The 17,018-nt window shown below is 42.3% G+C and overlaps 1 protein-coding gene across 2 annotated transcripts in view; it reads right to left on the reverse strand.

Annotated features, from left to right (window-relative positions):
* Window positions 1-8,902: 8,902 nt before the first annotated feature.
* Window positions 8,903-17,018, reverse strand: part of SUCLG2 (succinate-CoA ligase GDP-forming subunit beta) — a 113,042-nt gene continuing 104,926 nt past the window's right edge. Inside the window, exon 11 of one of the 2 annotated variants that reach the window (XM_068202212.1) lies at window positions 8,903-10,876. In XM_068202212.1, the coding sequence (XP_068058313.1) occupies window positions 10,761-10,876 (116 nt within the window). In that variant the 3' untranslated portion in view covers window positions 8,903-10,760. The remainder of the gene's footprint in view (window positions 10,877-17,018) is intronic. The other variant, XR_011003124.1, reaches the window with a different exon arrangement.

Here is a 17,018-nt window from a genome sequence, read left to right on the forward strand (position 1 = left end):
AAGCAAGGTTACCCAAAGCTGTTTCCTCACAATCCCAGCCACCCTGCAGGAGGAGGAAGGATGAGGAACATGCCTGTTCTGTGCTTTCAAAACCTATTCCAGACATCTTCCCCCTTGCTAGGGAGCATCTTGGTCTAAATGGCAAAGCAGTTCCTTGTTTTCCACTAACCAGGCATTTAAGTGCTTGTGCTCAAAAAGTTCTTCCTTGGGCTAAATCTGCCAACACCCACAAGAGTTGTGACAGCAATAATGTGGGGTCTGACCCACACTCCATGGAACTGACAGAGGCTGAGGATGGAAACGATGGCTCAACACATCCCTGACCCTCCCTTGGCAATCTGGAATGCCTAGACAAAAGCAGCAGGAGGATGGGGTTAGCAGGAGGAGATGCAGAGCCAGGGGAGAAGGTGCAGGGAGAGGTGGGTGACTGTTTGCACTCCCTGCTGGATGCAGGGAAGAAACATCTGTAACTGAGGAATGGTCATAATAGGAATAATCATAATAGGTTTGCAGATCAGGGGGAAGACTTATAAAGCAGAAGGGGATCTCTGGCTCCCCAAGGCACTGCCTGCTCTAGTGTTGCATTTTTGGCTACTGCTGGGTACAATGGTGGTCACAGATCAGGGCTCCTTGCTGCCAGGCAAGGGATGTGACAATCCCGGTACTGTGCATCCAAAAATGGACAGGAGACAGTGAGGAGATGAAGCCACCTTCTTCCTGCCTCTGGGAAACTCCCAGGTGTCGCTATTGGACACGAAGTAAGTACACAAACTTACTTTTGGTATGTTCAAAGGCCAAAAAAGAGAGCATTTTATTCGAGCATCTGGTATTTATAGAATTCCAGAGGTGACCGTGGATTGGAGGATGGAATTGCCACCTCTCCAGCCACACTGGTCAAACCAACAGTCCATCAGTTCTCTCCTCCTACAAAGAAGAATGCAAAACAATCATTATTGACATGAACAGAGTGTGAGAGCTCCAGTAGAAATATGTAAACAGATCAGAAGGCTGAAGAAATTTTATGAGTACTTTAAAACTTTCAAAAGAACTATAAAGGAAAACTTAACACTTTTAAAAATCAGGGCAACACCCAGGCTATCAATAGCAACAGAATTCAATATTCAGCTGAGGCAAGGGAAAAGCACAGAGATGCCTGTCAGTGTTACAGATTCATGTCCTGATCTCCACACCACCAGGATCAGTGCAGGTCCTGGACCTGGACACACTTGTGCAGGCAGGTGCCATCCCAATTTGTGCCAAAACAGAGCACAAAAAAAGCAAGAAAAGTGAGTCCCTCCCAGGTCCCCAAAGAGCCCCAATCTGCTGGGACACCTGCTTTAACTGCAGACACTGAGCAAACATAAACACGGTGCAAAATCCCTTGTGAAGAATTCTGCTGGGAGTCTGAGAGAATTAAACAGAGCAGAAGGAATGGGGAAAAGATGCATTTTGAAAGATTCTCAATTAGTTTGTAATTGAACCATCCAGCCAGTCTGGAGATGCGGGGAAGGGAGGGGAACCAAGGGGTCACAGCAGTTGTTCCCAGCCCAGAGTTCCCCCAGTGCCAGCAGATCAGAACCACCAGGGCTGCAAAGACAGCCTTCACCTTGCAGTCCTATTTGTGCTTTAGGCCTGAGAAATGAAACATTACACTATTATGGACCTATTCATTATTCTGTTTTTTCCAATCTTTTTTTTTTTTTTTTTTTTTTTTTTTACTCTTTCTGGGTAAAGACAGAATTGAATGAAGATTGAAGGGGTGAAGTCTGTGGAAAAATCCTACCCACTGAAGTTTTCATCATGCTATGGCATTTATGTATACTACAAGAAAAAGCCCCTTCCAGTGCCTGAAGGAGGCTACAGGAAAGATAAATGGGGCTATTAGTCAGGAAGTGTAGGCTTTAAACAGAAAGGTGGTAAATTCTGATCAGATATTGGGAAGAAATTGTTCCCTGTGAGAGAGGTGAGGCCCTGGCACAGGTTGTACAGAGAAGTTGTGGCTGCCCCATCCCTGGAAGTGTTCAAAGCCAGGCTGGATGATGTTTTGAGCAACCTGGGATAGTGGAAGGTGGTTGGCAGGGAAGGTTTGACTGGATGATCTTTGAAGGTCTTTTCCAAGCCAAATAATTTTGTGATTCTGTGAATGGGAATTATTGCAAACCATTAAAGCAGCACCTGCTCTTGAATTGCTAAATGAATGTTTCATTGTGGTTCGCATATCCCGAGTTAGGGATGGGGATCCTGGGACATCATAGAGACACTGCACAGCTCTGTCCTGAAGGCTGGAAGTGACACAGGCACTTTCTGAACCACCTGCTTTTAATACCCATCGTAACACAGTGTGTGTGGTTCTGTTACACCAGCAACAGACAGCAGAACAAAAGGAATTCTACATACAAGTCCTGCAAACGTGGGCTTTCCTGCTGTTGCTGCATTTTCAGATCTTTGAAAGATCTGGAAACAACCAGAGAAGAACTTAAGCTGTGACGTGAAAAAGCTCAGGCTGAATCGTGAAACCTGGAAATCAGTTATTGGGAGGAGGCACTGCTCTGGCAGACCCCTCTGTGTCCTTTCAAAGGGAGCCTCATGACATGGAGATGGGAATTTCCCAACATGAAAATATGAAAATCCAATGCAGCTGTCGTGAAGAACAAGCCAGGTTCAGCAGATGGAGCATGACAGTGAGAATCCTTCAGGTTTGAGAGCAGAAATTTCTGCAATGAATATAATCCAGATGATAGTGGGGGGAAACTCCCACAACTTCTGTTAAGGAAATCAATAGGATTGAAGCTCCAGGGCTGGGTTGGGCACATGCAGAACTGACAGTCAACTGCTCTGCTGTTGCCCTCAAGAGTTTTGTCCTGATGAGGACGCACTCAGCATTCTCAACACTGGAATGAGAGCAGCAGTGTCCTGCTCCCACCATGGTACACACAGAAAAAAGATTCATTCTTTTGCAAGGGACATTCTGCACATCTGAGAACACTTACTTTCTGCTCGGAGTATTCTCTGAAGCGAATGTAAGGATGACTGACAGATGTTCAGTGGACAAGCTGTGGAGGTGTGTTATGTCAAGCATTCCACCAGGGCTACGAGACAATAGAGATGGAAAATTAAATGCAAAATAATGTATTGCTCCATTTTCCCCGTGTTTTGCACACGCTTGTTTAGAGCACAGCTCAAAAGGGATTAACATCTTTGTATGACATTCCTCCTGCTGTACAATATGGGAAAACCACTTGGGAAAACAGCAGAAAAAGCCTCTGGCACTGAGGGCTTTCCAGCACTTCAGGAATACAAGATCTAGGTTGAGCAGTGCTAATCAATGAAGCTGAACTTCAGTGAATAGACAGGATCAAGAAATCCAAGAGAAATAATGGGAGTTTGTCTGACCTTGTATTAATACTGGATTCTTTGGGCAAGCCCTAATAATTTCTGTTGACATCAGAAAGGAATGCTGCAACCAGAATTCCTAAAAGGCCCCTTTTCCCATATCTACCTCAAAAATGGAAAAAAACCAAAAGGGGCAGAGAGAAAACCACCCCAGCAACTTTTCCTTTCACTGTAAGGAAAAAAGAGAGGGATGAGTCCACAGCTCATCCTGCCCAAACATCTCCAGGAGCTCCTTGCACAGAGCTGCCAACACCAAATCACTTCCCTGGAACCCGTTCAGGAGCAAGTCAGGACATCCTAACAACCTATGCAGGGTCAGAGGATTTTAGGCCTGATAAAGAAAATATTTCCACTTTCCTAGTAAAGTCTGAGCTTGTCTGTGCACGGCACAGAGGAGCAGGACAGTGCTGGTCTGCATTCACCATGCAAAGCCCATCTCCCCCAGTGCAGGTGGCAGAGGGAGGATGAGCCCTTTGATGCTCAGTGCCAGCCCTGCTGGGCTCCTGTTGAAGGGCGGCAGTCCCCCCCCAGCTGCAGGGGGTTCTTTGCTCAGTTCTGGCTCCCCTCCAGCCCAGGATATTACAGCAGCGGGGTTCAGCCCCACGCTGCCGCCAGTCCCCTTTGAATGAGGCCCCTGGTCCCACACTGCTCGGCCACAAGGTCGGTTTTGCTGAGCAGGCAGCCAGGTAGGGCAGGGCAGCAAATGCCATTTGTGCTGCCCTCCAGGGTCAGCTCCTTAATGGAAGCTCAGGGAAGGAGAGTTGTTACAGGGATTGAGCTGCTGAGTGCTGGCCATGTTCGGTCACAGAGCCAAACAGAGCAGTGCCCCTGAACTGAGTGGCATTTCCTAACCCCCTCTACTGACCTGTCTGTGAAACAAAGGAGCAACATCCCTCCTCAGGACTTGCTGCAATGCCCTTTCTTGCCTGCTGATTTTTGTGTCTGCTTTGGAGCAGCAGTCGGCACCTAGCTCTAAAGAGGCTGCCACATGCAATTACAGAGAGAAGGTCTTGAAGGACACAGAGCTGAAGCAGAGAGACATTTGAAATAAACTTAAAGGGAACAGCTTTGTTTAGCTCTGTGGCCTTTGGCTGCCCTGTAATCCTTTATGTCGATTATAATAGAAAGATCAAATTTCTCATTTTCTCACCTCTGTATCTAGAGAAATGCAAAATTTCTTTCACTTGATCTCTCTGAGCCCTACTTTCCCAGATTTGCTTACCAATACTTTGTCACTGTCACCTCCTTGATGATGCTCATCCATGCATTCAGAAGAGTTGCTCTGGTAAATACAAAGGTCCCAGTTTCCAAATCTGTTCATCCCAACAGCACTTAATCCATGGAGCAACCTATTTCTGTCAGTTGCTTCCTTCTCTCCAGGCTTGGGCAGCTCTGTTAGATTTCATTAAAAATTAGCATGGATTTAATTGTGAATTAAGGGCCAGGATATTCCCTGGCCCATTCAAAGATATTCCATATTTCAAATATATTCCCATTTTTGAAAACACAAGGAGGTTCAGAATGAGGGACCTCATTCCTCTGTACCAGGGAATATTATCCTCGGGGCACTGCTCTTACTTTCTCCTTCTTGATGAAGTGGGAGGACTCCAAGGAAACGAGGAGGGCAGATGTGGGAAACCATCACGATTCCAGTGTGGAGGATTTTTCTTGCAGGCAGAGTGAGGTACAGCAGACACGAGAAGCAGAGGCCCAGAGAGGATCCTCCTGGATCCCCTTCCCAAGGCCCAGAGAGGATCCTCCTGCCTTCCCCAGCCAGCCCTGGGAGCTCCCTGGCTTTCTGCCCTCTGCCTGCCCATCAAGGCCACTTTGTGCTTATGAAAGACAATGTGCCATGGGGAACTCAGTGGCAGCAGCCTGGGTCTGTCCACACAGCAGAATGGACACAGGTCCTGTCTCCAGCCTGACACTCATCCAAGACACACAGAAACCCTTTTCCCTCTTCAGTGCTCTCAGTCCTACAGCAGAGGAATGGCTCAGGACATGGGGAGCACCACATGCTGTGCAGTGGTCACTGTCACTACCCAGCACCCACCAACATGGGCAGAAGAGAAATGCAAAAGGCCAAATTCACATTATGCACTAGAGATTCTTCTACAGACTGCTACCAGGTCTTGGCTAAGTCAAATCTTACCTCACAGCAGTTATCTCTGAGGAGTAACATGCAATAATCCATGTATACTTTTATTTTTAATCTTCAGCTGGTACTTTGGGACACTGAACAAAGACACAGACGTGTTGAGGATTCTACCAAGGGTGCATCTGTCTCCAGATGAAAGGATCCTGACATCAAACTGACTGCAGCTGGGCTGGAAAAAGTTTTAAATCACTGCGATCATCACAAGTTTTGCACCAAAGTGCAAATACACATGGCGTGATTTCCTCTGGGTGACAGGCAAATCCTGTTATTCTCTTTATGAATGGGCCTCATTAAGTAGGAAAAAAATTGTTGGTGCAACCTGTTCCTTTTTAAATTAAACATATTAAAGTTGATAGATACCCCTAATTCTCTGCTCAGCCTTTTATGTGTTGCAATAACACTGCTCCCATTGTTAGGGAAAGTCTTGACTTTGCATAATCTGCTTTTCATTTCCCTGGCAGCTGCAGATCATTCTTGGTGACTAAATTAAAAACAGTTTCTTTCAAGAATCCACCAGATCTGTCCTCCTTTTCCCTCCCTGTACCTACAAGTTAGGGAGAAAAAAAGAAAACAAAACCTTCCCAACAAGCATTAAATCCTATCAAATCAGGCTGGAAGGTCACCTCATCCATCCCTCTGCCCGGAGGCAAAAATCAACTCTCCTTAAGCCATCCCTGACAGATGCTCACCTAACTCTAAAAAACATCCATTGATGATTTCACAGCCCATCCCTTAGCTTACCTCATGCCTACTAGTCTGACCTCAACGTTCCTTACCACAGCCAAAGCTCCTCAGTGCTTGTCCTGTCCCCACTGAAACTGGAGAGATTATTTCTCCTTGCAGAACAGTTACTTCTCACTTTGAAACAGACCTCAACGTGGGTGCCAGCTTTCCCAGGCTTCTCACTCCTCTCATTTATTCCAAATATATCTGTCTACAGCCTCGAAAGCTCAGCCCTGTTCCAGAGCCCAGCACCCCAGACCAGACAAGTCAAACACTCCCCAGCCCATTCCTGCTCCTGCTTTAGTTCCTGTCCCACAGAAGGGAGCGGAGGACACAGCAGCTCGAGGTCTTTGCCTCCTGGGACAGCAGTGGGCAGGCACTGAGAGGATTCCAGACTGGCTTTCAGGCTGCTGTGCACCACCTGCACCTGCCACCGGTGCCAGCCACGCTGAGCAGAGCATGCCAGGCTCCCAGGGTGTGGCAGCAGCTCTCTGACCACGGAGAGCAACACACAACTTTCCAGGCATTTTCCTGGGGAAGGCTGTGAGAAGATCAGAGAAAAGAATGAGAAGCAATGCTTATCTTCACTTGCTGCACCTGCTGTTGTGCACAGGTGGAATGTGTCATGGAGATTTGTCTACCAAAGGGCGATTTTATGATTGGGTACTAGTGATGGTGTTTGGATTAATTGGCTAATCTGGTCTGACTGTATCAGACTGTCTGTAAGGGTGAGTGTTTCTTTATAGTATAGTATATTGTATAATATATATATTTAATAGATATATTACATTATATTACATTATATTACATTACATTACATTATATTATATTAATTATATTATATTATATTATATATAACATTTATATATTACATTACATTATATTATATTATATATAACATTTATATAATATATAATAGCAATATACAATATATAATATATAATATATTATATAAGATATAAAATATAAAATATCTATATAATCTATACTATCTATATAATTGTATATTGTATAATATAGTACAATGAAGTGATCAATCAGCCTTCTAGAATCATGCAGTCAATGCGAATTATTACTACCACGGGGACACCCAGCCACGACACCAGTGGGCAGCTGGATGCTCACACAGCTCCTGCAGCCCCAGGCCACCCAGCCCAGCCACACCAACCCAGCAAAACCCAGTGCTGTGGGCTCAGCCAGACCTGAGGACAGCACCAGAGCAGTGAGGAAACACAGGAAGGGAGCTGGGTGCGGGGAGAAGTGGGGGAAAACCCCAGGAAGTTCAGAAGAGGAAGGGGAAAGAAGCTGGGTGATAAATTGAAATGTGCAATGACCTCCTTTGCCCCACTTTGGCTGCGCTAGAGCTGACCTTGACTGCAAAAGACGCTCCAATTTCCTGAAAGGCAGCAAAAAGAGAAAGAAGGAATGAAATCTCACAATACAGCAGCACTGAGAACTGGCATTCTACATGTCATGTAACAAAGCCCTAAGCCTTGGGGATTTCTGTAAGGAGACAGTTCTTGCTCCAGGACACAGTTTGGCCACTGCCTGCCTCTGTGCACAGATTTCCTGTCTCTTCTAGCCCAGCAAGGCTGCTCAGTCCTGTGTTTTGGGCCACCCTTAGTGCACTCAGCGGTCCTGGGCTCAGCTCCCAGCACCAGGGAAGCCTCCCTGAGCCACGAGAACCGGAGGATGCTCGTGCAGGTGCCTGAAAGCCCAGGCAGGGCTCAGCTCGAGGGCAGGGCAGGCAGCCCTGCCTGGCATCTCCTCTGGTGCCTGATTTGCAGTGCCATGCTGTTCCAATCACAGCAATTCTGCACGACACCAGCTGCTGTGCCCCACGGAGGCAGGCACAGCCCTGACAAACAGGACAGTAAGTGCTCGTTGAGGACGTTACTGCAGAACTCCCAGCTGTTACGCCTTCGCTGGGAGAATTTGAAGGTATCTTGTTAAAGATGCAACACAATGTCAGCATTAACAGTTTCCTCCTGCTTTGCCTTCCAAAGTGCCCCGTCCTACAGAGTTTTATTAATACAGGTTGAAATTTCCAGATTTAAAGGCTAATTAAAAACCACTTAAAGCTTTCACAGAGGGGATTCGCTGGAACTTACCCACTGCTTATGCTGCTGTTTGGTTTGTGTGGGGAAAATGCAACTAAAAACACCCTTCCCAGGGAGACCAAACCCAACTTTGCACGTTTGCACACGGAGAGAAATGATCCATACAAATAAAACAAACCAGTCCACACCACCACAGCGAGCCTCTGGTTAAAGCCAGTGCACAGTTCCTGTGCCAAACCTTCAAAGACACCAAACCAGAGCCTAGGGAAATTTCCATTTTACATCTGAAAAATTAAAATTGTACTGTTCCATTCTGTATGTGGCTTAAGATGAATAAAACTTGTATGTACTGTCATTGGCCTACATATAAGAAAAGATGTACAGACACAAAATGATCTACATTTTTAGATAAAAGGCAAATATGTTGGAGTATAGCAGTATCACCCAATTGAAACTAAATTTCAATGCATTTGATTTCACCCACTGTCACAAAATGCTGAATGGAAGAGCACAGGCAAATTAAACATTTTTCTATTTTATAGAAAAGACAAAGTCAATAAACATGTTCATTTTTACATTTATTTGACAAAATGGTGTACACAGTATTAATCTCTGCAAAATAATAATTGTGTACACACAGTGGATGGTTTTGAGACCAGAGTTAGGGACACAGTGTGTGACAACATTGCACAAACAGTTCTTCCACTGAATCTTAACTTTCCAGTATTAAAATATATGAAATAGAGTGTGACTCTTATTTATTGTGGTGAGGTAAACATTTCTTCCTTCAGAGCAATGTGGCTTTTATGCAACTTCAAGAAAGCTGCTAAGGATACCCTTCTTCATTCTGTCAATAACTACAGACCTAGTGGCATATTTATTGCTGTTCTAATGGTCACACATTTTTTCCTTGAGCAATACGTAGAGAAAGGAATGGAGAAGGAAAAACCTGCAGGAATTGATGATAGCAACCCATCTGCACTATTTGTGTCAGGAGCCAAAGATTAGTGCAGATAATTTATTTTGAATGTAACAGTTTTAATGGAAATGTCAAGAAAAATTTATTTACATTTTTCTAAGCAGAACACAGTATTGATTAGAGCTGCTCAAAAAATCACAATTAGGAATTTATTTCACAAATTTTTATATCTCTGCCCATTTACAAGACCAGATCATAATATCCCCTCATTTGTTCACTGTTCAAATTTATTGATGATTTGATGATTTTCAGCACATAATTCCTGGGCAGAGTGAGTTTTGTACAAAGTTCTTTAGTTACACGAGATCTTCACTCTTGCCTTCTGTTCCCTGAATGAATGATTTGTGTAACTAACAGCTTGAATTTTGACTGCTACAAAAGAGAATATAATCAAAATGAAACTTGGTCAATATCTGAGTACTGAAACTTAGGGGTTTTTTTCTTATACATACTTTTACTGATGCCTGAGAAGTCAAATACTTTTAAAATGGAAAAGTTCATTTGTGTTTCATTCCCAATAAATTAGAAATGGTTGTTGCAAGTTAAATCAGCTGCAGAATTCTCCATGCTCCTGAGAGAAAACTCAATCAGCTTCTCATCTTACTTTAAAACCTCACAGCAGTGACATTCTCACAAAAGAGGTTATTTTAAAAAGTTAGCAGCCATTTCCTTAGTGGCAGAAGCCTCCTCCTGGAGCCCCCTGGATGGCGTTGCTACACCTGGAAATACAGCAGGGCATTTCCAAAAACTGGAAAAGAAACGAATCACATTTCAGTGGTTTATAGGCACGGAAAGAGTGGGAGTTCCTTTCACTACCAACTACTCAGTCCCTTTTCCTATTGTGAGGTATCCATTGGCATCAACAAAAGAGAATCATCTTAAGGCAAAACCAGTGATTTCCAAAGAAAAAACAAAAAGAAAATAAACATAATTCATTTGAATAAAAATAGGACTGTAAGCACAGCTTTTTACATTATTGCAAAAGTCCATAAAAATATAAACCCGCTGTTAGTTTGCTGACTCTTTACAATAAAAAAAAAACACAAATGAAAATATTGTGAAATAGGTGATCTAAAAGTGTTTGATAAAAGAACAATTCTGTTGACAGAAGTCAATTATTACTTATTTTGTCTCATCATGAGTTTAACAGTGAAAATTTTGGAAGGAGAGACAAAAAAAGAGCTTTAGGGAGTGAAGTATTACTTATTACAGTTGCGACTAACAAAATCACCAAAATTAGACAAAGACATACAAACTTTTGAAGATTGCAGCTGCAAAATATCTGAAGCAAAACTTGCAAGCTATGGCCTGAGGTGGCCAGGTATCTCCAGTTAATTCCACCAAGCCTGATCTCTGCTTAGGAGAACTCCATTAATCCTCTGGAACAACAGCAGGAATGATACCTTGTGACACACAAGTACTTTCCATGAGAATAAATTTCAAGGTGTTATTTTTTGGCCACACTTGCCACTGCCTTCTTTGCTGCATCCTCAAGGTCATTGGCAGATGTGATGGGGAGTCCACTTTCACTCAGAATCCGCTGGGCTTCGTGGACATTTGTTCCTAAAAAAGAACACTGACTATAATTAGTAATTAATACTAATGAATAAATGAACATCTCCTAGCACGTCTCTGAAAAATCAGGTAATGCCTCAAACTACACATCATTTCAGTTTAGCAACAGATTAAATGAGTGCCTGAGACTGAGCTGAGTAAAAGGAGCTCTTAATTCCAGTGACAATTGTGGCAGACAGTGCAATCTGATAGTGGCACTTGTGTGCCCAACAGGGGCTCGGTGAAGATTAGAGGCTCAGTGCAGCATCCCCCAGAGCCAGCAGGGACATCCAGCAAGAGCTCTGGGTAATGGGACCACGTGCCAGGCTCTTTTTAAGGCATTCGTTAGCCACAATCAGCTACAGCTAATCAGTGAGTCGACAGGAACTAAAATTCACCTGTGATAACTGAAAGCTGCCAAATGAGCTGTTGAAAGGCAAAGATTTGGGTAATCCCGAATACTTAACCAGGTCTAAGCTGCTCCTGAATATGCTTTTGCATTTTTACTAAAAACAGGGAATACAAAGGTCTCTGAAGTAATTCAGCATGACACCAATCCCTCCTCTGCTGCTGCACTAAATTATTATAATCACAGAAACATTTAGGTTGGAAAAAACCCTTAAGATCTTCGAGTATGACTGGAAACCCAACACTGCCAAGTCCACCAATAAACCAAGTCCCTGAGCGCTCTCTCTACCTCAAGTAGAAAATATGATTACACAGCACAAGGGCTCCAGTTTGTATGGAAAAAGCTCAATTTCAGTCAAGAGACTAATGCAAAGAAAAGGGAAAAAATCCAAAGCTGCAAAAGATATTTCAGGAAAAGACATTTTCCCCACTTTCCTTGTCTAAAAGGCAAGAGCATCACCTTCCCATTTACTCTATCTCATTCTGTTTGGAAAACTAAGACTAATGGAAAATCTGAATTCTCCAGAGCTTTCTGCAGCAAAGCCAAGTGACACTTTTGATCACTGCTATGCTCTGCACCACAGAAGGACCTGGAGTCAGACATCCTACTGAGGAAGCAGAATCCACACTTTGGGGTCGTACACTAGTCACAAGCACAAGCACCCAGAGCTGATCCTCTTTAGAATAATTTCTATCCTCCTCCTCCTCCTCCATGTCATGTTCCTTGTTCATTTGCCATGCCAAAATGCTTAACTACTTTGTAATTCCTAGACCCAGCAAAATGAATTTTAATTATATTTGGAGCTATACACTAATTATACCCTTAATTATTAACCAAGCAAGAAGCATACTCTTTACTGTGCAACTTCCAGAACGCTCATTTTAAAGGATGATTTTTCAATTTTTTTTTTTTCAGACTTCATAAAACATCTGAAATGCTACCACAGAAGCAGAGCATTTCAAAAGCCTGTTTCATCAGCATGCTCAAGTCAGGATTGCCACTCTTGGAGTTGAAAGGGACCAAAGACATCCCTGTCACAGCACTTTGTGATGGGAGAGGCAGGATCAGGAAGCGGAATGTGGGACCCATCTGCTCCCTCTGCAAAGGCACTGGCAGAACAGGTCATGCTTTCCCCCCTTGTGCAGGGGACACGCTGCAGGGCTTGTGTAGGAAGGTCAAAGGCATCTGAAATCTTTGACAGAAGGGGGATTTGGTTGCTTAGTAACACACAGTACTGTACAGAACTTTTTCTACAGAAAAAAAAATATTATGGGCAAAAAAGAGCATAATATTTTATTTTTTCCAAGTATCCTATATAATATAATGTGGAGGCTGCTACTTGTCAGGCCAGCACTGCACAGGGGAGGCAGGAGCCATTCCCAAGGTTCTGTTCTCTTTGGAGTCCCTCACATTTGTACAGTGATACCCAACATCCTTAAAGGTTTTGTCTTTTATTTAGATACAAGTGTGATAAACATTTTAAACAGTCAAGAATGTACTAATCTCTCAGACAGGATTCTGCAGGACAAAGTGTTATTGAGGAGAAAAAAATGGAAAGAGAGAAATTTTTCTGGAAATATTCCAAGGAAAAAATATTGTGGTGTTTGTGATAGCCATGTATTTAAAAGTAACTTTTGCTCTTCACTAAGTGGCCAGTATTAATTCACTGCCGGGTCGGAGAGGGAACAATACATTGGATCTGTCCTGCACTGCATTGATTGCTCTCCACACCACTTGTCTAACATGCATTACAAAATCAATACAAAACACAGGCCCCTGAGAAGGGAGGGGGAGTTTATGCAGGGAAATGAAATGATGAAAGCTGAAAAAAAAAAGCTCACTGCAGTCAAAAGTGGACAAATGCATTTTGTACTTCTTGTATAAAACACTTTTATAGGCAGGCCATACAACTAAACACACTTTTCAGCAAGCACTTCCTTTGCTATAATTCTCTTTTTTTTTTTGTGATAGCATTTTATCTCATTGTGATTAAGTATTTTAGCTATGTGGAAATTATAATGAGCCTGCTAAAAGCAGAGGCAAACGATTTAAAATTAAACATTCCGAAAACACTGGAAACATTTAGGAATCTACAAAGAATACCATCTTGTCGCAACAGGTGTTAAAATAAACAAATAAAGAATCCCACTATTCCAGCATTAACCTCCTGCCACTGGATGGTGTCAGAGAACTGTAAACAGAATCCCAAGCTATCGGAATAACCTGCCCTTCACCTACCCTGCAGCCAACTGAGAAAAGGTGAAAATTCACAGGGCTGGAGGCTGTGGGGCTTTTGTTGTTGCTGGGTTTTATTGTTTGAGGGTTTTGTGTGTGTTTGTTGTGTTTTTTTTTTTTTTTTTTTTTTTTTGACTGGATTCTATGAAGAGAATGGCTTTCTAATTAGAAGTTTTTGTCTTCTGACATATATTACTGTCAACACACTCCATAAAAAACCTGGAAAGATGTAATTTTATGGGCATGTACCTTCAGGCTTTGTAATCTAAACATCCTCCTGTGAAAACCTGGCTTCTGCAACAACCTCTCAGTCTGTGTAAATGCAATCTCACATTTACACTTCTGTGGACCTGAAATCTCTGCTACCACTAGCAAAGCAAATGTATTCAACTCATTACCAAAAAAAATCCTAATAATAAATATTCTGCCTAAGCATGTCTCTACCAGTGGTAGGGTTACACCAGCACACACTGTGAGAGGCTGAAAGAAGATCAAACAAATAAAACACACCCAGTCATACTCTATGTGCAGGATTTGGATTATGTTCCCTTATTTCACTTGGCCTGCTATAAACCCATCAGGAACAAGCTAAATGGTCACTGCTTAATGCTGATGCTTAGAGAGGATGCAGGATTCTGCAATGCCATTTCTGGCTTTTCAGGTAAATAAGCTATAAGGAGATAAGACACAGTTATATATATTTGCTATGTGCTAACAAATTGATGAATATTATAAAAAATACTCTGAGCGACCCAAAACATTCTGCTATGACAAAAAAAAAGTCACAATATGCAGAATGTCAATTATGATGAGTGACATGAGCAGGTTGTGCCCATGTTAGAATCCCTAGCAAGGGTCCAGCTTTGCCATGCTGCACTGCTGAGCGGGCTGAGCCAAATCTCCCCCAGCAGGGATCCAGGCAATGCTCTCCTGTCTTCCCTCAGCCTGGAAACTCGTGGCTTCTCAGGTCCCAAAGACAGCCTTTGGAGAATCAGGTCTGAAGTTCATCACTAGTTAACCTTCTTCAACAACATTTGATTTGAGGTTTGGCTGGTGCCAAGCTTTAATTAGTGACCTTTAGGTAGGGAACATACAAAGTTTTGGTGGCTTGCACACCTCACACCTGTTGGCTCTGCAGTCAAGGATAAACCAACTTCCACTGCCTACCTGTAAAAGACAATTAAACTATTCTGCCCACTCCAATTGCCCTTTCCTACCTTAAACTTTCCCCAAAGAATATTTTAATCTCTCTGCCTCATGTTTACATCCCAACAGGAAGGGCACATTTAAATTTGTGCTGAATGTTTAAACCCAAGATGTCTGAATAGGCTGATCTGAATGAAGTTGTAAGTGTGACTTTGCAGTATCCCATTTTTCTCTCTTGGCAGGCAATTTGGGATACTAAAAATCAAAAAATCAGGCACACATACTGAACTATACCTGCAAACAAGATACACAAGCTGGAGCAAAATTCCACTTCGTGTAAAAGATTTCTGAAGATTCTAGAACGTTTCAGATTCTGAAGAACACACAAGGTCACTGATCACATGAATGAAGAATATAAAAAAAATTGCATTCAGACATGTGAATAAAAAGCAACTTGTTTCTATCTGAATTTCAACATATCAGGTAGTTATGATTCCTCCCAGTCCTTCTTGCCCTATGAGAGGAGAAGGAGAGAATTCATTTTTTGAAAGAGAGAGGATGTAAGATTTCCAGCATAGAAGTAGATATCTAATTCACAATTCTTTTTTATTCTTCCCTCTTTTCATCTAACTCTGAGCTACATAAATGAGAAGCAAGGCTTGGCTTCCCTTCAGCACTCCTAGTCAGTTTTCACAAAACTTAAGTGAAGTGCATTACATTTTAAAGGGAAAAAATCCTGCATAAACCCAGCAGCAGTTGCTTTTCTATCTGTAGAAGATGAAATCTGGAATATGTGGTTTCTCCATTTGTCCATGAGCTTTTTAAATAATAATCCTGTGTCTCAGCTGGTGAGTTCTTTACTGATAAGGCAAGCAAACATATGTAATTATAAAGTTACCATTTGCAAAGAGCAGAGTAATCCTTTCTTTATCCACTGGTAAAACGGCTTGTAATTATTATACAACTGAGAAAAAAGATTTGTCCACAGAATCCTACTAAATCAAGACAGATTTGACTGATTAAAACTCTAGTCATCAAGACACTTGTAGCACAGTGCATGTGGGCAAAGAGTCTTTTAAGTGCAGGTCACAAATCTGTTAGATTTATGGGAATAATCACAAACCTTCTGCTGGGAAAATGTTCAAAATGGAAACCCAAAAGAGTCCTTGCTCCTTTTTAACTGTAAAATGTAATCAGTGATGTTTTAAAAAGTCTTGGGTAGTCTTAGTAGTTCCACAGTACTCATAATTAATTCAAAATCCTTATAAGTTTAAATAACCTGGTGTGAGTTCAAAGAACAATGAAGATGATTAAGGATCCAGAGGGATTGATTTCTAAGGAAAGATTAAAAGGACCAAACACACATGAATTGCTTGGTTAGGTGATTAAGGAGGCAGAGAAAACAGCAGTGGCTTGCTAACAGTTCCAAAATACAACATCTGAAGGTTATAAACATCATAACTCTTTGTTTAGGATGAACACGAGGAATAGGAGGAGGAATTAAAAAAACTTTTGAGATAAAGATAAAAGTGTGACTTTGCTGTATTATTCTGGGAGAGAGCTTCCTAAAGAAAACGTGGTACTGCCATTTCCAGAGTCAGCAGCCAGTCTAGGAGAAACATTATCACAGCTCTTGTAAAGAGTGAGCAGTCCTGGGAAGATAACCCAAAGATGTTTGCATTTCAGTCTGTATTTGACACTCTGAAGATTCAGCTTTGATCTCTGTGGGTGGAGCAGTAAATGTCTCAAAGGTCACAGGCACAAGAGGAACAGGCACCTCTGCAGGGCTTTCACTCTTCTGTACCATCATGGAATTATCAAAATTGCAGGAGAAAGGCCAAGCAAACACAGTGGCAGACCCAGCAGACTGCAGTTTAAAATGACCAAGTTGTTCTTCTTGTTTCTTTTATAACAGTTTCAAATATCACAACAGAAACATCTTGCTCATAGGAAAAACGAATGGCTTTTGCAATATCTTCATTTAAAAAGCAGCACTTAACAACAGTTGAGAAGTCTCACAGATCTGACAGATAAACTTTTTCCCAGCTGTGAAAGACAGGAAAAGTTTTTTTGCTATGACAAAAAGTGAAACAACATTGCCTAGAGCTGATAAACAATGAGATTTTATATAATGAAACTTTCCTGCTTCTAAGCAACATCCATCAGTCTCCCCTTCATCCATATTAAACTTTTTACTCAGTCTCTTAAGGTGTTGACTGGTGCTGCGCCATCCAAAGAAAATTTTCACAATTTATTTCTAAAATCCATTTGAGGGTATTTAAACTTCCCTGCACTCACCACAGCAGAATCCCTGCCAGCACGTGCAGTGCAGCATGAGAATGAGGGAGAGGAAGGCTCTGC

The sequence above is a fragment of the Anomalospiza imberbis genome, chromosome 11, assembly GCF_031753505.1.
Source record: "Anomalospiza imberbis isolate Cuckoo-Finch-1a 21T00152 chromosome 11, ASM3175350v1, whole genome shotgun sequence".
In the NCBI taxonomy this organism is placed as follows: Eukaryota; Metazoa; Chordata; class Aves; order Passeriformes; family Viduidae; genus Anomalospiza; species Anomalospiza imberbis.